Source organism: Carettochelys insculpta, chromosome 18 (genome assembly GCF_033958435.1).
Source record: "Carettochelys insculpta isolate YL-2023 chromosome 18, ASM3395843v1, whole genome shotgun sequence".
Classification (NCBI taxonomy): Eukaryota; Metazoa; Chordata; order Testudines; family Carettochelyidae; genus Carettochelys; species Carettochelys insculpta.
Genome location: NC_134154.1, coordinates 25908460 through 25932321, shown reverse-complemented (window position 1 = coordinate 25932321; position 23862 = coordinate 25908460). Strand labels below are relative to the sequence as shown.

At 42.2% G+C, this 23862-nt stretch overlaps 1 protein-coding gene across 2 annotated transcripts in view; it reads left to right on the top strand.

The window, feature by feature from the left end:
• Positions 1 to 23862, top strand: part of KDM2B (lysine demethylase 2B) — a 170920-nt gene that overhangs the window by 5545 nt on the left and 141513 nt on the right. For both annotated transcript variants that reach the window (XM_075012803.1, XM_075012802.1), the window contains exons 3-4: positions 116 to 194; positions 5908 to 5954. In XM_075012803.1, coding sequence (XP_074868904.1) covers positions 116 to 194; positions 5908 to 5954 — 126 coding nt within the window. The remainder of the gene's footprint in view (positions 1 to 115; positions 195 to 5907; positions 5955 to 23862) is intronic.

Genomic DNA, 23862 nt, shown 5'->3' with positions numbered 1-23862 from the left:
GTGATAGTGAGCTTTTAGTGCTGCAGAAATTAAGATGGTAAATCTTGAAACAATCTAGTGTGAAGTGAGAATGTCTTTGTAATTTATGATATTTTTTATTCAATTATTCAAACAGATTTTACTTTTGAATATGTGCAACGGGAAGCTCTCAGGATTCCTCTTCTCTTCAGAAGTAAAGATGGACTAGGAATTAAGTAAGTTACAAAAAATCTTATTTACAAGTAAATGTTTAGAAAATTTATAACGTTGCACTTACGTGTGATCTTTCATCGGAGGAACACAGAATGCATTAAAATCACTAAGTCTCACATGTTCATGAAAGGAGGGTAAGATGATTTGATATTTAATTTACATATGAGCAGATTGAGGCAGGGAAAGGTTGAGTAGCAACAGCGACGTTGTACACTCTCACAGAGGGAATCAATGACAAAGCTGAAACAGAGCCATGGGCTTCCAGCCCCTAGTCTGTGCTCTAATGACAGAACATGCAGTCTTCCAATTTTGACTTTTACATTCTACTCTCCCTCACACAACGTAAACAAGTGGTCAGATAAGTTTCAGAATGTGATGAAGTCTTAAGAAGGAAAGAATGCAGTAAGGTTTTCAACTCCCGGGAGGAGTTTGCAGAGAGTGTGGTTAGAGGAACATGTTTTGGATTCTGAACTGGATTTGAAAATGTTTTGGAGAAAATACGCAAGAAAATATGTAATACTTATTTTGACTTTTTTTTTCTTACTTAATGCTGTGATGAACTTAAATAGTCTCCAGAATGCATTAACTTGAGTATCCAGTTTCTCTGATTTGTATCAATTGCTGATATCGTTCTCCCCTTTTCTGGTGGGAATACACTTGTCTAACTGGTGTTGTATTTATTCTGGTTTCGCCTCCTACAACATGAAGCACATCAGACGCACAGCTTCTTCCAATAGATAGATTTCACAGCCAAAGGCTGTCAGAGTAAAGAATTGGAGATGGATTTTCAAAAAGTTTAGATAATTTTTAATGTGTAAAATAGGAACTAATCGCATCTGATGCATTAGGGCCAAAATGATGCCTTGGAGAGGTCTGGAAGGGAGTCTCCACCGAAGGTATTGATTTGTCTCTTATGGGAAATCCCAGGTTCTAATATAATGTTTACCTTGATTCACATGTCAGCTGGAAATAGGATTTCTTGAAAGAAAGTATAAATATGTGTTTGTGTGATTGCAACCTTAGTACTCTTTGTGTGTGTGTGTGTGTGTGTGTGTGTGTGTGTGTGTGTGTGTGTGTGTGTGTGTTTGTGTGTAATTTCCTAGTTTTTTTAGAAAAGGTTAGAGAAAGTCCATTGGGGACATCATATTTACAACTACATGTATCTTTTCAGAACTTATAGATCCATCATATGGACCTTTGCCACTTTAGCTAATTAAGTAGTTTATAGGAGTAGTAGGATGTCATCCTTTATGTAGACCAGCACTACTGGGGGATGGGACACTTCACCTTGGGGTTTCACAGATGTTCGCTGTAAGCAGAGGAATGGTCAGACTGAAGATTTTTGAGTTGCAGTCCATGCTCTGGAGTGGAGTGTGTTGTAGTGGGCACAGACTCTTCTTGTCCATTCCCTTAAGTGAGTCTCCTCCTGACCTGTCCCCTCCTCATACTTGTCTTGTCTTTTCCCCTCTTCTGGCTCCTCATCTTGCAGTCTCTCTTCCTCCTCCATCTTTTTTCCCCCAGCCTTAGTTTTCTTGCCCACTCAGTCCCTGCCCCCGCATTTGATGTCTCTCCCTTCTGCCTCCAGTTCCCTCCCCCACCCCATGTTCCCTAACCCTGCTGGCTCCCAGTCCTAATTTCCCTTCCTGAGTTTCTCATCCAGTCTGTGTTCTCCCCATCTCCTTATTCTAGCTCTTTGCCCATCCAATATTCCCCTTGTCAAATGTGTCTCCCCCCACTTCTTTCCACTACTTCACTTGTGCTCTTCTTCCCAAGCCAGTCCAGGTCTCCCACCCAACTCTTCAGTCGCTCCCCTTGCCTATTGGCTGCCAGGATCTCCCCCTATTTCTATCCGCAGCTCCTAGTCTCAGTTTCCTTGTCTATCCACTTACAATCTTCCCTTTCTTTCCAATTCCTGGTCTCCTCCTTTCTCTCTTTTCCAGTCCCAGTTTCTATGTCTCTCTGTCCTCCAGATTCCTTTTCGCAAACTACTTCACCTGCAGGCCCATTTCTTGTTCCTGCTGCACTCCTGGAAGAAGGCTTCCTTTTGTACTCTTCACGGGCCAGAAGGGGATCATTGAAAGCACAGGAGGGACAGGCTCCTGGCTCTCAGGTCAGGTGCCTGGACTCACAGCAACCCAGAGCTGCAGTTGCATGGCAGTTCCTGCTCAGCCCAGTTTTGGATCATGACAATTATAGATGGAATCTTTGGGAACTTTAGCTGCCAACCGAAACAGCTGAAGTTCAGCAAAGGTATAAGCAACTGAAAACAGGACCTAATAATGGGACACGGTGGGTAACATTAATAATAGTTGATGTTGCCAGACATATCTGTAATTTCCAAAATAGTTTTGACAAGATTAGAGTCCAAATTTTAGCCCCAGGGTCTTCACTCAATTCACATTTAAATAATCACATATTTGACCTGTGTTCTCCCAGCAGTTTCAAATGATAGTGTTATTGTTTCCTGTCCCTAACTCTTGTGTAGCACATTGCTGTATCCTGCCCCAGAAGGGGCTGCTTTTTAATAGTTTGGTAGATGAGATGCTTCCTGTGCACAGTATGCTGAGCACTGAGATGAACAGCTATATTGTGTGTGTCTGTATCAGGTGTGAATACCACACACACACACACACACACACACACACACACACTGTACAAAATAGTTATAGATGAATGTGGACATTTAAAAATAGTTGTTGCTATGTACTTGCAATTCTGTTTGCTGTTAAAGTCAGATTGCACGTCTGTGGCTGGCAGATCTACAAAGAGTATGTGAACAGTTTTCTTGCTGTGTGTGTATGGTTGTGCTCTTGAAGAGCAGGAAATGTGGTAATTGATGAGGAGATTATTAAGAATGAAAGTAAACTTAAAAAATCGCCATGGTGCTTTTCCATTTCATATTTCCAACCATGATGAGCTGTTATTTCCATTGGTAAGAAGCAGGAAATATAAGTCATGATCTTTTAGCAGCAGTTGTCTTGTTTAGGGAGAGGTCTGGAACAATGATACAGTCCCACAATCATTAGCAGCTGTAAAATAATTGTAAGATGGAGAGATGAGGTTGTTGAAAAGACATATTGTCTCTTTTAATCCTCTGCCACGTTGTTCTTCAATTAATCAGAACTCACGAGCTAACCAGCCTTGGCCGAGGTCCGCACATGATTTGGAGTCCTTCCTAAGGAATACCTAGGACAGGTGCCTCCAGAAGAAATATTAGTGATTGATCTTTAGCTCTCTACTCTTTGCATCTGTCTGAATAGATATCATATTATGCAGGTACAGTTTTTTTGTAGGTGACATTTTGAATGAAAGAGAAAACCAAAACTGACCACTTGCAGTCAGTAGAGATACCAAGCATCATATTTTATGTTAAGTGTTTTAACCCTAATGTTAGGCTAAATTCCAAATCAGATAATGACGTTCTGCCTCCCTGATTTCTCCTGCAGTTTCATCTGGATGCGATAGTCTGTTCTGTCTCCTCTAAGCTGTCTATAGTGTTTTCTGTATTCTACCTCACCAGTGACTATCTATCACTTCCACTCACATATGGTTGTGTGAGTTTGGCTAACTTAGGCCATGTCTATGCTTACACAAAGCACAACGTTACCACTACAGCTGTGTGCTGATGAAAGAGCTCTCATTTAGCCACATTATGCTGACAGGTGAGAGATCTCACTTTGACAAAATAAAGCCAGTAACAGAGAGGTAGTAGCCATGTTAGTCTGTATCCTAACAAAACAAAAAAGCAGTCGTATAGCACTTCAGAGACTAACAAAATAATTTATTAGGTGATGAGCTTTCATGGGGCAGACCCAGATCTGAAGAAGTGGGTCTGCCCCATGAAAGCTCATCACCTACTACGTTATTTTATTAGTCTTTAAAGTGCTACATGACTGCTTTTTTGTTTTGTTGTAATAAAACCAGCTTAATGAGCAGCAGTAGCTAGTCGTGCAAGCACTTATGCTGGTAAAATTTAGGTTGCTCAGGGGTGGGTTTCTTTTCATGCCCTTGAATGACAAAAGTTTTGCCAACAGAAGTGCTAATGTGAACAGTCTGATGTCAGCCCCGCTCTCCTTTTGTCATAACGATCCTTTATGGTTGGGGTTGATTATGTTAGTAAGGCCTTTCATCTTACAACAGTGCACCTACAGCAATATAGCTGTGCTGCTATGAGGTCTGTAGTGTAGACATAGCTAGTGTAGATGTGTCCTCAAAGCTTTTGAAGCATTTTGTGATCCTCTTGTATAGGGTACAGTATAAATGAAAAGGATATTGCAAAATAGCTCCTCTCCCCTCCCTCCACACATCCCCATTATTGACCTTCCAGATTTATAATCAGACTTAATATTTGGATGGTGTTTACTGATGGCACAGATGATATTGGAAGTCTGTGGGGCTGCAGTTTGTGCCAAAGTGCAGGAGTAAATCAGCTGAAATTGCGCAAGGGCTGAGCATAGCATCTCTGCTGGGTGGAATAGGAACAAGCAGGGTTTACCTTTAGTGGCAGCATATCACATCTTCAAGAGGGAGGTATGAGCAATCAGTGGAGATGGCATAAGTTAAAGTGGACTTGCCGGATGTAAACTTAGCACAAAGAAGGTGCCACAACATTGACCACTTAGTTTTCATTTGGCACCGTGGCAGTCTCACTCTAGCACAAGACACAGTCGGGGGTTTAGCGAATATAATAAGCCAGCTGTAGGTATCCTCTCTGAAATGCGGAGGATGTAGTTTAATTTTTTAGGGAAGGAAGATATTCCTCTAGCTTGTCTGTTTTCATAAATACTACTCACTTGTGCTTAGGTAGTAGGAGTTCTCAGACTGGGTTTGCTCAGTTGCTTCTTTGTCAGGTCTATCTTTTATTTGTTTGTGTACAGTGATTTATTACATATGTTAAGAAGGGCACCCATCTATTATGTCTAGATGCCTTGTATCTGCAGTATTTCTATGTTATGTTCAAGCAGGCCGGATTAAAATAGTCATCTCAAATCCCCTTTGTTCTCAAACAGTTCTCCTCTTTCCCCTTTTCAAGTGCCTGTGCAAAAGTAGGCGCCTTGCAAATGAACCCTGAAGGGGATCAGCTTGGGCTTGTTTCAGACAAGGGAGAGAGTGAATTCCAACAACTGTGGAGCCCTTGCAGAGAAAATGCAAATCGCAGAAGCAAAAAGATAACACTTACCTTCCGGAGATTATTGTGAGGGTTAATTGTTTGCAAAGTGCTTGAGATGGTCAGCTGGAATTTGCAATAGAAATGTAAAATATTATTCACAGAGGTCTGAAGAAGCAGGCCTGTCCCACAAAAGCTCATCACCTAATAAATTATTTTGTTAGTCTTTAAAGTCCTACAGGACTGCTGGTTTCTTTTGTGTACAGTATTATTGTGTGTGATGAAAAAACGTGGCCACGTGTAATTGCTGCTAGAAGGATTCCTCTGGGGACTGTTCAGTTATGAGCAGAGACAATATTTTGGTATTTATGCTAACCAACCTAACTCCCAAAAGTCCTGATAACGTTCCATATCTTTCCCCCCCCAAAAAATAAAATTCTGTCCACTCTGCTCAGAGAAATTGTGCTTGATACCTTCTAGTAACAACCACGTGTATTCTGTGCAGCAATAGCCACAAATAACAATCTTATTTTTGTTTTATCCTTAAAGAAAATGTCGTCATGCTTTGATATTGGTAGCATTTAACATTTCTTTTTTGCTCATTATAGAATGCCTGATCGTGATTTCACTGTCAGAGATGTGAAGCTGTTAGTGGGTAAGTTACATTGAATTTACTGAATTAACTCTATATAGTTTCAGAGAGGTAGCTCTGCTAGTTTGTGTCTTCACAAAACAAAAAAAGCAGTCCCGTAGCAGGATTTTCCAGATCTGAAGAAGGGGGTCTATCCCACGAAAGCTCGTCACCTAATAAATTATATTGTTAAGTCTTTAAACTGCTACAGGACTGCTTTTTTGTTTTGTAACTCTATATAATTCAGTATTGCTTTGAAATACTATCTCTGTGTAAGTGCCAAGACATTTACAGCTGGTAACTCACAAAATCTGGGAGGAGGCATAGATAAACAGTTTGTAAAGGAAGAAAACCTTAACAGCAATTATTCTGATCAAGCTGTGAACCACATGGCTCTACAAATGACCTCCTGTAAGTAAGATGAGTGCTTTACGCTGTTAGGTATCACATACCTGTCCTCCCAGCCAAATGGCATCAGCAATTTAATTGCAAATATTTTTTTATCTTCTGAAGCAGCGGTTGAAAGATTGTAGGTGTGATTGGTTGAGCAACTGTTTTTTTTGCAGTGAACTCCTGACAAGTTTTTTCAGGGATAGACTGGATCACTGGGTCTTTGCCCATGAAAGCTTATGCTCCAAAATATAGTAACAGAGAGGGAGCCGTGCTAGTCTATATACTATCAAAACAAAAAGCAGTCAAGTAGCACTTTGAAGACGAGCAAAAGACTATCCCACGAAAGCTCACCTAATAAATTATTTTGCTCGTCTTTAAAGTGCTACTTGACTGCCTTTTGCTCCAAAATATGTTAGTCTATAAGGTGATATGGGACTCTTGTTGTCTCTAAGATTTTGTCTACACTGGCAATTGAGCCACAAAGCTTTTGTCATTTACAGGTGCTTAAGCCCCTAATCCCAACAACAAAAGCTTTGCTTCAGGCCCACAAGCTCTAGTGTAAACAGTGCTTTGTGGACAGGAGTCCTGTCCTGTAGCCGGCATGCAGCTGGGGGTGGGGGTCGGGGGTGTCAATTTTTTGTTGGCAAAAGTTCTGCAAACAGCATTTACACATTAAAATCTGTGTTGTGTAGACAGGGCAGACCTGAGGGACAGGTGGGGCCTGAGCAATCCCCCCTTCGCCCCTCCTCAGTTTCCACTACACCCATTCCTGTCCCTGGTCTGCTTCTTCCCACTCCCGTTGTACCCCTTCCCTCAAGCCCCTCACCTGAGTGTCCTGGAGGTTTACTGAGGGGGCCTGGTGCTGGCAAGAGGGGTTGCTTCCCCCTACCCTCTACACTAATTGCGGCAGTGGGGAGTGTAGCAACTCAGCCCCACCCTACTGCACTTTGCTTTGGTTTCGGGGGTAGCAGAGCAGAGCCTGCTGGGTCTGGGTCATTACGCTTCCTTCCACTGTAGTGAAGCAGAGCAACATGGCTGGGAGATGGTGAAGACGAGCAGGCTGCTGAGTCTCTCCACTTGCAGCTTGCCTCTGGATGGGACTGCTCCGTGTGCAGACAAAACCTAAGGGAGAGACCGAGGCTTTGTAAACAGTTTGGCATTCGCAGGTGCTTAACCACCCTCTTCCCCAAAAGGCAAAGTTTTGCCAGCAAGTGGCAGTATAAAGGGCTCATTGTCAGCAGGACAGCTGTTCTGTCAACCATGGGAACTCTGCCGATAAGGGGCAGAAGTGCTGACAACTGTTTTTACTGCCAGACTTTCAGCAACATGATTCTTAAAGGTTGTGCAGTATAGACAAAGTCCTAGTGGAGGAGCTTAATGGAATAGATTTGGTGATCTGATAGGTGGCACTTTCCCTCTGAATCAGTATTGAATTAGTGTCCTCTGATTTGTCTTCAAGAGCGTTACACTGCCAGACGTGCTAACTTTAGAATGAAGTGTAAAACTAAGATCCCTGTTGTTACTAATATGTCTGTGGCAATTTTTGTGAGTTTGTGTAATAGAAGATACTGCTCACTCATATGGTTTCTCTCTAATATCTTGGGATGGCATGGCTACAGCAGATCTGATGAAGTGGGTCTTACCTGCAAAAGCTCATTACCTAATAAATACATTTATTAGTCTTTAAGGTGCCACAGGATTGCTTGTTATTTATTAAGTGAGAGATGTTATTCTTTACTTCTCTCCTAAATTCTTTCATAGTGGTACTCTCTGATGTTAAACAGTTGTGTTTTTTCCAAAGCTGTTGTACTTCAGAGGTGAGTAAAGGGGTCACACAGCTGTAATATCTCACAGGGAATAGTTCATGTTTTGAAATATTAATTATTTTTCCTTATTAACTGTTTGTATCCAGACAGTGCCATAAGACCCCACATTTTAAATCAGTTTAATAAATACTTTACCCCAGAGTGCACACTTACATAATTACTTTTCAGCTGAAGAATAAGAATGTAAAATCTAAAATGAGAAAAGAATCTAATCTCTTTAAAGAGAGAGGCCTCAGTTTTCCCATCTACCAAGTAGAGCAGTGATGTCCAATAGGATTCATCCCCGTTGCCACCCTCCCACCTGCAGAGCTGGGCACCAGGCCACCCAAATGTCAATGACTCTGGAGCTTGTGAGGCCGGAGACCATGCCAGGCTCTGCATTTGGAGATGCAACCCCTCCCCCAAACTACTGGGCTCCACAGCTGGAGAATGCGCCGGGCCCCACGGCTGGAAATGTGTGCCACCGCCCCCTCCACCTGCCTAGCCCCGCAGCTGGAAATGCATCTCCCTGCCCTGCCCAGCTGCTGGCTGCAACTGGAGTGGCACTAGCAGCTCCAGGCCATGGGTGGAGCAGCACCAGCAGCTGTTGCCATGTGCTTTTCTCACAAAGTGGTGGGGCGGATGCACAGATCAGTGGGTAGGCGGAGGGTACTCCATTTGCCACTCTGCGAAGACTCATGATGCGGGTCTTTGTCCACGAAAGCTTATGCTCCAAAATACCTGTTAGTCTATAAGGCACCACAGGACTTCTCCTTGTTATGACTGTACTGATCCATGACTGGGCTCCTAGGTGCTACAGTAGTACATACAAATCATAAAGGTTTTAGTTGCTGAGAAAATCCTTGCTTCTGAGGTTGTAGATAGTTGAATCTCCTCTTTTGCAGGTCAGAGGCTTAAGGCAGATGACTTCTGTTTATGCTAGTTGGTTGAATCACAGAATAATGCTTTGTGGGATACTCTGTCTGAAACTGGTGAAGCCACTGACCCGGTTGTATGTCGAAGTTCTGGAAGCAGCATAGTATTGCATAACAGGCTGTTCCATAGGAAAAACAATGTAAATGGAAGAGTTGTCTCCTCCCCAAGACTGAGGTGTCTGGAAATGTTAGCAGGCAAAGATTCCTGTTTATATTGGCAAGGAACAGTAGAGTGAGAATGAACATGTTTACAAATAATAGGAACATGTTTACAAATAATATTCCATTTTGTAAATCCATAGAATAGAATAAGAATAATAGTCACTTTGAGAATAACTGACTTCTGATGTGAGAACCATGATATTTCTCACAACTGGGTGGAGTGATCTATGCATACACACCAGCCCAACTTGGAATGTTATGTAGGAATCCTGTTGTTTTACTTGGCTAAGCTCCTTCTACAAATCCAAAGCCTAACCTGTAACTTGGTCAAAAAGTTTGCCTCCTACTGTTTGATTCTTTATTATAACAGGTGGAAACTTGATTTTAAAATTTTCTATCTAAAAATATTTGGGAAATCTACTATGTCTGCAGCTCAAATCTATCACTTCAAGTTTTTAGTATCAGAAGAGTAGCTGTGTTAGTCTGGATCTGTAACAGCAACGAAGGTCCTGTGGCACCTTATAGACTAACAGAAAAGTTCTGAGCATGAGCTTTCGTGAGCACAGACTCACTTCATCAGATGCTGGTCTTGGAAATCTGTAGGGCCAGGTATAAATAAGCCAGAGCAAGGGTGGGGATAACAAGGTTAGCTCAGTCAGCAAGGGTGAGGCTTACTATGAGCAGTTGATCTGGAGGTGTGAACACCAAGGGAGGGGAAGCTGCTTTTGTATTTAGCCAGCCATTCACAGTCTTTGTTTAAGCCTGAGCTGAGGGTTTCAAATTTGCAGATGAATTGTAGCTCAGAAATTTCTCTTTGGAGTCTGGTCCTGAAATTTCTTTGCTGTAGGATAGCTACTTTTAAGTCTGCTACTGTGTGGCCTGGGAGATTGAAGTGCTCTCCTACGGGTTTTTGTATATTGCCATTTCTGATATCTGATTTGTGTGCGTTTATTCTTTTACGTAGAGACTGTCCAGTTTGTCCGATGTATATAGCAGAGGGGCATTGCTGGCACATGATGGCATAAATTATATTGGTAGATGTGCAGCTGAATGAACCCACGGTGGTGTGGCTAATCTGGTTAGGTCCTGTAATGGTGCTGCTGGTGTAGATATGTGGGCAGAGCTGGTAACGAGGTTTGTTGCATGGATGGGTCCCTGAGTTAGAGTGACTGTGGTGCGGTGTATAGTTGCTGGTTAGGATTTGCTTCAGGTTGGCAGGTTTTCTGTGGGCAAGGACTGGTCTGCCTCCCAAGGCCTGTGAAAGTGGGGGATCATGGTTCAGGATGGGTTGTAAATCCCTGATGATGCGCTGTAGAGGTTTTAGCTGAGGACTGTAGGTGATGGCTAGTGGTGTTTTGTTGGTTTCTCTCGTGGGCTTGTCCTGTAGTACTAGAAACCAACAGAACACCAACAGAACAGAAAGCCTTTAGGGCCTGGCAAAGTGACGTCAATTGCACGATGAAGAGAGAAGGGCATGCCAAGGCCAAGGCAGAAGTGCAACGTAAAACAAGGACTCTGAAAAACCAGTGGTGGACTGAGAAGGTGCAAGAACTCCAGCATCTCACAGAAATCAATGATACAAGAAGTTTCTTCAATGCTAATAAAGCTGTTATGGACTGAGAAAGCATGGACCTAATCCCCTGAGATCAGAGGATGGTACCCAGCTCTTGAAAGGCAATAAAGCCACTGCTTCTCACAGGAGGGAGCACTGTAATGAGCTGTTGAACCACCCTTCCTCTAGGATACTAGAATCCCTTGACCAAATCCCTCAGCAACCATTCAGAGACGATCTTGCATCACTTCCTACCCTGACTGACGTCCAAGCTGCCATCAAAGCGATGAAGTTCAACAAGGCAACCGAACTAGATGGAATCCCCACTGAAGTCTTCAAAGAAGGAGGGCCAGAACTCCACAAACAGCTCCACCTGCTGATTCTCAAGATCTGGGATAGGAAGCAGATGCCTCAATCATGGAGCTCCCGTACATGGATGACAATGTCGTTGTTGCTCTTTCTCCCACAGCCCTTCAGACTATCTTAGGTGCTTTCGCTGAAGCATAGTAGTATCTCAGCCTCACACTGAACATCAAAAAGAACAAGGTTCTCCACCAACCTTCATCAATGGGACAATCTCATTCACCTTCTATTGAAGACAATGGAGAACTTTTGGAAAATGTAGAGCACTTCCCATACCTTGGAAATAATCTTTCCACTAAAGTCAACCTTGATGCGGAAATCCAGCATCGTCTGAGCCTTGCAAGCTCTGCTTTTACGTGCCTGAGACAAAGGGTCTTCGAGAACCGGGACGTCTATCCCATGACAAATCTCCTTGTATACCGTGCAGTGGTTGTTCCAGCGCTACTGCATGCATGTGAAACCTGGACAACATACAATTGTCATCTGAAGGCACTTGAACAATATCATCAGCGCTGCCTCAGGAGAATCCTAAATTTCTCTTGGGAGGATAAGTGCACGAACACTAGCATCCTGGAAGAGTGGAACATGACCAGAGCCAAAGCCGTTATCATTCATCAACAACTTTGTTGAACTGGTCACGTGGTTCGGATGTCTGATCACCACCTCCCAAAACATATTTTGTTTTCTGAATTGGAGGAAGGACTGAGGAGCATTGGGGGCCAGAGAAAGCGATATAAGGACATGCTGAAGGCACACATGGAAAAAGTGCAGCATTGGTGTCAACACTTGAGTGAATCTTGCCGAGACCATCCCTGGTGGAGAGCAGTAATCTTGGAGGAGCTGGTGCAATTTTAGAGGTCCTGTTGCAATGCAGGCAAGGACAGAAGAAAAGAGTGTCAAAAACTGCCCCATGCCCCTCCAGATACTGACATTTGCCTCTTCTGTGATAAGATCTGTGACTCCAGAATTGGGTTGATCAGCCATCAATGAACTCACAAAAAAGAGGGTGACATGAAGACAGTCTACTCATTATCAAGTGACCACCAAGAGAGAGATTTAAATGCTGCAATTTTACTTTGAAAGAATGACCACTTTAAAAGAGAGAATTATAATAATAGACATATTTGACTACCAGCTTCAAATGAATGACATCCCAGATACTCTTTAAACCCGAAAACAGTGGATTAGTTTCTGTTATTGAAATTTGTCTGATCTGTGAAGTGGCTGTGAGCCAAGAATGCAAATGAAGAGAAGGAGAAAAACAATTGGCCTACTTAGGAGCTTCAGACAATACTTAAAAGAGGAGGCATTCTGCTATAGTTTAATAGCTAATAGGACCTTAGATCTTCATTCTGTACTGCAGATCTGACTGCTGATTCTGAAGGACAGAATGTCATTGCCATTCTGTCATAAAGCGCTCTACAGTTTCAAAAAAAGTGTTTGTATCTCCCCAGTTCTCTTCAACCTTACTGTTCAGAGGGGGAAAAATGTCCTTTTGTTTTCATTTCGTTATTGTGTCCTTTTTGTGAACTGTGCTGAAAATCTGTGTTGCTTTTTCCTTGCACACCAGGGAAGTATTCGTAAACATAGAAGAGTGTCTAATGCCCTCTTGAATTAAATCTGTGCACTAGATCGGGGTGGGCGGTTAACCAGAGGCAGTTCGCCAGGGTTAGCCCTGGCAGGTCACCAGCACTTTATTTACCTGCGTGTCTGCAAGTACAGCTACTTGTAGCTCCCATTGATCGGGGACCACTGTTCTTAGCCAATGGGAGATGCTTGGCCAGAAACAGGGATCCGTGGCCAGTGGGAGGTGCAAGCGGCTGTATCCGTGGAAGCACAGGTAAAAGCCCCAGTGGCCTGTCGGGTGTTAACCCTGGTGAACCACATCCAACCCACAGGCTGCTTATTGTCCACCCTGATCTAGAGGCAATGTTAAAAACTAGACAGAACAAAGCACTAGAAACTGCAGGGTTGACAGCAATTTTCCGCAGGTCTCAGGACAGCAAAGTAGATGGGATCAAACAGATCTCTTCCAGTTGTGATTTTTCTAATTCTATGAAATCTTGCAGTCTTGCCCACAGCATTTGTTTTCAGAGGCATATGGTAAAAGGAAACCAAATGTGTATGTCACCTTCCTTTTCTTTCTTTCTTGGGAGCAGATGAAGAGACAGACATAATTGTCCCTAGATTTTGTGTCTGATTTGGCATTTGAAATGCCATGAAAAAAGAAGTTGGGCCAAAAATCTCAGTTGCAAAGTGAGCGTTTAAAGAAGTACAAACAATGGCTTGTGCCTCAACTGTGAATTTAGAATTATGTTTTACTGACAGAGATAATGAGAGAAATGGTAACATAAAATCCTTGACATTCAAATTGAAAAGAGCCCTTTAAATGGAACTCTGTGACCCCGCAACTGAAGGATGAAATCTTCCATTTTGCTCTATGATAAGTAAGACAGGCTGTGCTCAGTCATGTCCTGGTATAAAGAAAGTCTTCATACCATAACTGGTGAGGACATTAAGGGACTGATCTCACTCCCAGTGAGTTGGGAGTTTGCTTAAGTGGGAGAAAAATTAAGCCCAGGGGGTGTATACTGCCCATGATGTAAATTGTTGTTCATGGAGCAAAGGCCCAAGCACAATTACCCCAAGCATGGCATTGGAGGATATTATGCACATGGACTCTGTGTGATGCTACGCTTTACAATGGGACATGGTAAATAATATTATCCTGGTTTTACAGAGGAGCAAACTGAGACAGAGAGGGGAGCTGGTTTGGTCAGGTTTGTTCAGCAAGTTCCTACCAGTATAAGAAACAGACCCCAAGTCTGTGTCTATACATGCCCCCTCCTTTCGCAGTTTGGAAAATGCTAATGAGACACTGATATGAATATGCAGCACCTCATTAGCATAATGGTGGCTGTGCGCAATTTGAAAGTGTTGCTTTTGAAATGCATGCCAGCCGTGTAGACGGGGCCTTTCGAAAGGAACCCCCTGACTTTGAAAGCCCCTTCTTTCTAAAACCAAATAGGAAGAAGGGGCTTTCGAAGTCAGGGGGCCTTTTGAAGCCCCCATCTACATGGGCAGCATGCGTTTTGAAAGTGGCCCTTTCAAATCGGGCACAGCTGCTGTTATGCTAATGAGGCACTGCATATTGATATCAGTGCCTCATTAGCATCTGCCAAACTGCCTCTTCTGAAACCAGGGGGCATGTGTAGCCACAGCCCAAGAATCCTGACTTCTGGTTCCTTTTATAACTATTAGATGACTGGTGAGTATAAGTAGTTAGTGTTCGACTTGTCTGTGAGCCTGACTGTGGCCTCTTGTTTGTGGCGGAGAAAGAGGGCATATGACACTCCAATTCAGTCAGACAGATTTTGTTTATTCCCACTGAATGTGTCCAGGGCAAAAATTACAGTAAATTTGTTTATATTTAATGGCCACAACCTGTCAAGAGCTCAGTTATGTGTCTCTCAACTAGTCATTGCGTTATTCAATATTTGTATTGCAATGGTCCTCAGCAGCCTCAGTTAAGATCAACAATACTCATTCTACTTGATTTACAAATATGCAGGAAGACAAAGACCTTATGCCCAAATTATTCTGAGAAGGTGTGCAGTAATGAGAGTTAGGAACGGGCACATAAGAAGGATATGTACTCCTTTTAGATGTATAAATCTGCTGTTTTATATACATTGCTTAATAGATGTATTATCTCTAGCTGCTCTTCATCCTCGTTCTTTAATAGGTGGTTCTGCAGAAGTAAGTCTTGTGATGGGGTTTGAAGGACAGAGTAGTGGCTTTACAAACCAAGAACGAAAAGGACGTTTCATGCCTTAGACCAGGGGTGTGCAAAGTGGGAGATGGGCCCCCTTGGGGCCTGAAATTCGTAAGTGTGGGGTAGCACAATCAGCTGCTGGGTCTCAGGCTCATCCATCTCGTTAGAAATGTTAAAATATGTTACTCTTTTTGTATATGTGTATTTCCGTTTATATACCAGTTAATAAAGTTTTTACATTCTACAGACTTACTTTCTTATACCTGCCAAAAAGTGTTTTTTTTTTTCATATGAATATAACCAACATTTCTATCAGTTAGGATTACATTAGTCAGGTTGGGGGGGCCCCTGCTAATTGCAAGTACGTACAAAAAGCGGGGCCCAAAATAAAAAGTTTGCTCACCTCTGCCTTTAGACAGCATAGAAGAAAGTGGAGAGCCCGTTATGAGAAAACAGTATTTTAACATTCTGGTTCTTGGACATTTCCATAATATTTGTTGAGCTGGGCTATGCGGGTCTGTTTTTACTTCGTGCTAGTTGTAATCCAGTCTGGGATTTCTAGGATTGCTGTAGTCCAAAAAATAAGAAAAATAAGAAGCAGTTATCTAGAGTACATTCCCTGTACTCTGGATAACTGCTTCTTAAAACATTTTGGTTCAGTCCTCTTTTGTGTTTGCTTCTCCTCTGGTTTTGGTCTTGTCTGTAAAATGTATCATGATTGAATTCACACCAGACTGCAAAGTGACTTGGAAAGACTTGAGCAGTGGGGTCAGAGCAGACCTAGGGAAACATCTACGATACATACTTAAGGATTTTGTCTGTGAGTCCTTGTCTATATGTCTGTCTGTTCAACAACTCCTCCTAAATGGTAAGAGCTAGGACCATCAAATTTGGTATACAGATTCCTCTTATCATAATTTAAAACAAAGTAAGGGTTTGGTTTTGCAATGAAAGTGGGATATGCCTGGAATGGGATTGCTTCTCATAAAACTAAACAGAAAAAAGACACTCATCAGGCAGGTGATGGGGCAGGCTGGGGACACACCCCTCTTTCCACTCCATCTGGGACTGCCCCAGCCTTGAGCCTGAGCCTTCTAGCCCCTAGGTACTCTTTAGGGTGTGTGGGGGAGTGCTGAACCTCCCCCACCCTCCCAATTTTTATGAGAACATTGCTGGCTGTTTCTCTTCATCAAGGAGCAAGGAGAAAGTGCAGCATTTGCTCCATTCCTCGCTCTGACTGTGGGAAGGGAGGGTACATGGAGCAGATGAGCCTGGACCTACCCCAGCTGGGGAACATGCACCCTTCCTCCAGCTGTGCTGTGCCTGTTGGAGCTTCAGTGGCCATGGAGGGGTGTTTCTTGCCTGGGTCCGAGCTGCTGCTGTGAGAGAGTGCTGGGGTAGTTCTCTCTGCATGGGGCAGCCTGTGTCCTGAACCCTTCTTCCCCACATCCATTCCAGAGCAATTATTTAAATTAAGAAAAACAAAACAATAATTAAGGATCTGGACAGCACTGGGTAAATCTTCTAATAGTCAATGTACCGCCCCACATCCAAGAAGATGAAATAAACAGGACAGATATAAAACTGGATGAAGTCACATGACCAAGCAGTACAGAAAAGGACCTTTGCCCTGCTGAAAACTTTCTTATTTCTCCTTAATAGAAGTCTAATATTACTTTTCTCCATTGAGCAGATGCTCTTATTGTATCAAGGAGGGTGGGTTGGTGAGGATTGTTTGGAGGAACTGTGCCTTACGGAGTGGGTCCTAAAGTTAAATTTAGGCCATGCAGAGTGGGGGAGAAATTCTCTCAAAATCTTGTGCATGTCTTGAATCAGACTGGCTACTCTTGCTGCACATGTAGGTCTTATACTGTCTATGGGTGAGCGGTAGATAAAACAGAACAGAAGAGCTGACTCAAGATTCTGAAAAGTCACCATAGAAAAAACATTTGCTTTTGGTGTGTAAAAATGTGAATATAAAATACTTCCATTCATTCTGAAATTGTTCCTCTTCTTGTTCATGTCAGTGCTTAGAATGTTCCAAAGTACAAATTGGGTAGGTGCTACTCTCTGGGTTCTGCTTTTTTGTTATCCCACAGTAGCACAATTCTGGAGTATCCACTATGCAAACTTAGCGAGAGGGTATTTAAATTCAAATGAAAATATGAATTAAAACAAGTAATTTAATGGAACCCATTCTGTTATTTCTTTCCGTTTAAAAAACACCGTTTTTCAAAATCCAAGCTTTGGGCCTCCCCTCAAGGGCCGTGTCTACACTAGCCAAAAACTTCGAAATGGCCATGCAAATGGCCCTTTCGAAGTTTACTAATGAAGCGCTGAAATACGTATTCAGTGCCTCATTAGCATGTGGGCAGCCGCGACACTTCAAAATTGATGCGGCTCGTCCAGATGGGGCTCCTTTCGAAAAGGAGTCCCGTCTGGATGAGCCGCGTGGCGGCGAGCCGTGTCAATTTTGAAGTGCTGCAGCCACCCGCATGCTAATGAGGCGCTGAATATGTATTTCAGCGCTTCATTAGTAAACTTTGAAATGGCCATTTGCATGGCCATTTCGAAGTTTTTGGCTAGTGTAGATGTAGCCAAGGTGTTATATAAAAACATAGACCACAGAATAAACTGTGGAGCTGGTTTTAAACACATAGCCTTCACTCTAACCCAAGAGGATGATCAGGAACATAAACAAGTAACTATGACAACATCTACACTAGGGGAAAAATCAATTTAAGATAAGCAGCTCCAGCTATGAGAATTTCGTGGCTGGAATTAGTGTACCTTAAATTGATTTTTGCTGCCTCCCCTCAGTGGGAGGTCAATGGGAAAAACTCTTTCCCCCAACTTCCCTTACTCCTCATGGCTGTGAAGAGTCGATGGTGGTGCCCGGATCATTCAATTTAACACAGCTCTACTAGTAGGGTGGCCATCCATCCTGTATTGGGCAGGATGGTCCCGTATTTGAGACACCAAAAAGGCGTCCCTATTTATTTTGAAAAGGGACTAATTGTCCTGTATTTGGGCTGTTCCCCTGCACACACACTTCCCTGAGCCTCAGGGGATCGGGGGGAGTGCCGGCGACTGCCACTTCCTTGGGGCTCTGGGGGAGGGCCAGCAGCTGCCGCTTCCCTGGGGCTCCCGGGGAGTGCCGGCAGCTGCTACCTCTCTCCTGGCTCCCTGGGGCTTAGAGGAGCTGCTCCTTCCTCCCATAGCTCCCTGTCCGGTATTAGAGACAGGGAGATGTGGTCGCCCTACGTACTAGGCAAGCTAAATCAAACCCCAGAAGACTGACTGCCAGCGTGTTGCTCTTACGGTAAGTATAGATGTGGCATTAAGAGTTATTGCCTCATTTCATAGCTGTGTTCAGGACATGAACCAGGCAAGGGCCATTAGTGACGTACAAGGGGCACCCCCTCAACCTTTGCACAGCTGAACTGAAGTTACATTGGGATCACTGGAAAATATCTAAACAGGGGCCCTTATGCCCTCCACAAGGTCCTGAAAACTAAATCCAGTTTAAGCTGTGCTTCCACAGAAGGGTCCTTTGGAAATAAGGGTTTGCTGTTTCTGGAGCTTTCTACTATCTAGGCTTAGAATAAGATGTCCATGTTGCCATGCATACAAGATATTGAAGCAGCATCTTGGAGGACAGGTTTGTTTTAAACTTGGGGAAAACGAGACAGTTACAAAGTTTGTGGGTATTTGGATCTGGGGTTTTGGCCATGCTCTTTGGAAAATAGTGGTCTTCTCCCCTGTGATAATCTTAGTTTAGTTTAAACAATTGCTTCCTACTTTTCATCTAGTCAGTCTCATGAATACTGTTGCCTGCATTCCTCAGATGAAGCTATTAATGAAGTTTCTCTGTAATCATTTATTGTTTTTTCCTTTTTCAGTTTATTTTTGAGCGAGTTTGGAGTGATTTGTCTGGAGAGAAGTTGTTAAAATCAGCATGTTGTAGTACCCAATTTAAAGTTAAGATTATAATTTTCTTTGCTTCACAAGTCTTCAGTTTATTTCCTTTCCGTGTGTTCCCCAAACAGTGCAGTTAATAAACACCCCTATGTAATGCAGGGCTGACCTCCACTCTCAAAGCCTAGGACAGTATTAAAAGGAGAGAGCAGCCTCACTTATGAATCACATTCCAAAAATAGTAATTAGGGCAGCACTTCTAGTTGTGGAATTGTTCACTTCGCAAAACTCAGTAGGTCGGATTTTTCCTGGTGTGAATCTGGTGACTTCAGTGGAGTCACCTCCAGGAGGAATTTGGTTCACTGATGTGTTAATCTGGCCAATAATATAGTGGTGTCCCCCAGTGGATGAGTGAAATTAGCTCTTTGAAAACAGAGAGATGGGCAAGTGAAGTAATATCTTCTATTGGATCTTGTTTTGTTAGTGTAAAGGACAAGCTTTTGAGGTGCCCAGAGCTTGTCCAGTCTACCTTGTCCTGTCTAACAATGGAAGTTGGTCCAATAAAAGATATTACCACACTCCCTGTCTCTGTCAGACTTTAGCATTGACACAGCTACAACAGCACTACAAACAACCTTTCAAAAGTGACATTTTCCAGGCTACTAGCCATATGTTCATATCACAACATGTAAAAAGTGCAGGTCCCAGAGCAACATGACCAGACCCATTTCACGCATCGGTTCCAAAGTCTCAGAGTGGTAGCTGTGTTAGTCTATATCTTCACAGAACAAAGAATGTTGGATGGCTGTGCCATCAGATGTGTTATGTAAAGCCTGTGTGATATAAAGCTTCATATTTAAAAAAAAATAGTCTCCAAAGTATTAACTTTAATTCTGTAAGATTAATGACATTAGTTAGCCATTTGTGATGCTTGCCCTGTTAAATAAGGCTGTTTCAGGTAGAGTATATATGGTCTGTATTAACTGCCATTGGGACTTGCCCAGTGTAAGCCACAAAGTTAGTTTCCTAGCAGGCAGATTGTGGATTATTTTTGAATCACTGCTTAGTCTAGTGTAAACTCCTTCTAAAGATAGAAGTCATTGGAGAAAGCTTATGGGAAGAAGTTTTGCAAGCTATACAGTTGGGGCATTCCTTTTTTAAAAAAGTTGGACAAGAAGGGATTTCAAAAAATCAACCCGATCACCTTTTCCCACCAACCTCTATTTAAAAGCTCTCAGACAACTGCAGGAAAATCCCATCTGCTTATTTCTGTTGCTCCATTTTTTCCATGTGTTGTGTGCAATGTGAAACTCCCCATGAAATTCAGATAGGACACAGTTTGTAACCTGGGTGACTTTGTTTTTGCTCCTCTGACCTCTCTGGAGGTTGAAATGTAATTTAAGAAACTGACTTCAGCATGCAGTCTGTTCTTTGTCTTGCTCAAATAAATCATATTTTGTAACTAAAATTAATCCACAGTTGAGGTTGTTTCTCCACTAAAAATCAGTGGTATTGCTGGTTTTTCCCTGTCCTGGGAGGCATTGTCATTGTATTGTCCTTTTTACAAATTTTGTTTCAGGATCATTTAAAATCAGTTTTACAGTTCTGATGAACTACATAATCTCTCCTGATATAATTACATGGTGGGAGTTATCACTTCAGAGTGGTTTTCTCTGTTTATTTGGAAGAGATAAGGGGTATAGGATTAGCAGATCAAATCATTGCTTCAACCAGATAGGTATTCTGTTCCTAAACACATGACTAGATGTGCAGTGTTCTCTAGGGGTGGGGCAGAAGGGCTGTGTGGTACCTGATATAATCAGCAGGCTCCCTGAAGCATGAAAAACTGTCTGCGTTAGCATGTCTAACTATACATACACCTTATTACTGACCATCTGTTGCAAGGAGTGTCAAATGCTAATAGGCTATGTGAAATGTTTCCTGCTCAAATATACCTACCATTGTCCTTGAGAATCCTCCTGTTCTCATGCTATCTGGCTGTATACATTAAGGAGAGACTGATCAGTTTACGTGTTCTGAAATATCTTAGTTGAATCTCACCAATCAATTTTCTTTTCAGGGCTAAACTCACTCTTTTTGCCAGTTCTTATGCACAAGCTTCCATCCACGCCCCTCCTCCATATTGCTGACAAAGCACTTGAGGATACTTGTATTTTCATCAGTGCACTTCCCCACCGCTCTTCTGAGGTGGACTAGATCAAATTCTGTCCTAAATGAATCTGTGTTGCTCAGCTGGAGGATTACTCTGAGTCCTTCAGTAGGTTCCACTTGAAGTCCTGTTATTCCCACACCAGAGCTGGGGACTTGATGAGATGGTTTAGCCATTCACAGTTCCCACCTCTCCCATTTTTCATTCTTTTTAATTCCTTGTCCTCTTATATACATAAGAAAAAGTAAATTAAATGAAAGTGAGGTACCTTGATTGTTTTTAAGTATCGGAGGGGTAGCTGTGTTAGTCTGGATCTGTAACAGCAATGAAGGGTCCTGTGGCACCTTATAGACTAACAGAAAAGTTTTGAGCATGAGCTTTTGTGAGCACAGACTCACTTCTGTGCTCACGAAAGCTCATGCTCAAAACTTTTCTGTTAGTCTATAAGGTGCCACAGGACCCTTCATTGCTGTTGATTGTTTTTGTAGTCGTCTTTTTTTTTTTTTTTGCACAGACACCTTGAAAATTGCTGAGGGTCTCTGTGGATAACTTAATGATCGTACCAAAGATTGTTTGTACCTTTAGGTAACTATTGTAAATTGCTTTGGAGAAGAGTGCCTTTAAAAAAACAAAAAACAAAACATAATATCCTTTCCTCAGGCCACGTGAATGGAGTTCTCAGAGCACAGTTTGAGAGCTTCTGATCTAGAAGAAAGCTTGTATTTGTGTTATGCTATATGTATTATGTAAAAAATGTATAAACAATACAGATGATGCATTAATGGAAAAATAAAAGTTAACTTCCCCTGAAAGAACTTATTCAAGATGGGTAATATAGATATATTCAGACAGCTTTCTTTCTATACTTTTTTTTTACGAATTTGTCAATTAAGTTATCATAAGTAATATGTTGTAAAGAGGCACTTTCAGTTGTCTGTATTAATGAACTTGTCAAATGTTCCTGACTTACCATATTTCACAAATAATTTTTAACTCATTTCAGTAGAGAAAAAGAACATTCACCAGAAGCATTTGTGACAGGTATTATTAAAAGTACGTTCAGAATATTTTCTACGATTGGAACAGTTGCCTGCAAACCATCAGGTATAACTCTATAAAATCAACTGGAGCTCTTCAAGCACAGACCTCATAATTTGCAATAAAGTGAATGAAAGGTTTCACTTCATCTTCCAAAAGATTTGTGTCTATGTTCTCTCAGTAAAATTCACTTAATTTCTTACTGTAGTGGCTTTTAGCATCTTCATCCATACATCTGTCAAAAACCATGCAAAATAAATCAACAGTTTTCTTTAGAGAGTCACCTCTACTCTGCAATTTCACTATTATTGTGTCACACAAATAACATTGACAGTCTCAATGATGATCTTCTCTTTCCCTTTTAAATTGATTTCATTGTTTCTAGTTTAATTGAAAAATAGCTTCCTGGTTTTATGCTTCTCATCAGATATATCAGAGAAACCTATATTTTTCTGTTAGTTAGTGCCTCTGCTTCCACGAACCTATAGTCATTTTAAACTTTCATGACAAAACCTGTAGCTGAGGCTAACTGTTGTGCAGAATTCAATAAATTTGTACAGGTTGGACCTCTCTCATTTGGTAACCTCAGGAGCTGATTGGTATTGAATGAGAGAATTTGCCGGACCTTGGGAGGTCAATATTATCTAGTATGTTATCAACTCTTCCACTGATTACTGGGCTTTTAGAAGACCTTTGGGGTAAATTACAACTAAAGACAACACAGAACACTGAGAGCCAGGACTGGGGGGGCTATAAACAAACTTTTGGGACAATGGGAAACTTGTCCACACCATGGTAAGTGGTTGTCCGGCTAACTAAAATCATGCCGTATTACGGATGTTGCTGGACGAGGGTGTTGTGGATCAGAGACGTTCAACCTCTTTTTGCAGTGATTTGCAAATGGCATTAATTCTTTGAAGTAAATGGTTCCACAAAATAGTAAAAACAGCAATACTGTACTTTTCAAACTTTTCTGTTAAGGATTTTGCTTCAGTTTTTGCATGTGATTTTTCAGAATTTGATCTAGCTATGTCTAATAAGGTTCTCTCTATGACATCATAGCTCATTTTCAAAGTCGAAACCACATCTGCATAAGCAGACCACCTGGAGTCAAATTCTTTTGACTGTCAAATGTTTTCCAATTGCCTGCTCCAAGCGTGATTGTAGCATACTACACTGACGTGTGGAAACTGGAAACAAAAGCATACGTGTTTCGAACGAAGTAAAAAAAGTGTGTCATTCCTCGCAAGATTCGACTGCCACATTACAGATTATATGTAAGGAATGTCTCGAACATGATATGAATAAAGCAGAGAGGTTTTCATTGTTAAATATTGTCTGCAGACCTGAATATTTTCCTGCCATATTTGCAATGTTATCAAAGCTCTGCCTAGATCAGTTTTTGATGTCCAAACCTAAATTTGCAATGAAATCATTCCAAAATCATTCAGAAATATGAGATTTTAGTGGGAGAAATGAAGTGCGTAATAACTTCATCTTTGGCAGTCACATATCTTAAAATCAATGTTAGCTGGTTTACATGGCTCACATGGGGTGTTGAATTGACTGTTATGGAATTGTACTTGGCATCCCTTCTTCATCTGTGAATGGTTTCTGAGCTGCTCTGCCATTGAATTCATTGCAGGAGAGAAGTGACCTTTTCCTGCTGGCTGGGTAGCTTGCAGGCTCTCCATCCCCCAACTGCCACCTGGCTCCCTCCTGCCATGGACAACCACATCCAGCTGTCCTCCCAACCCTACGAGCAACCACCACTCACCAGGTGGCAGTCAGCAGCATGAACATGGTCTGAAAGTCTTCGCA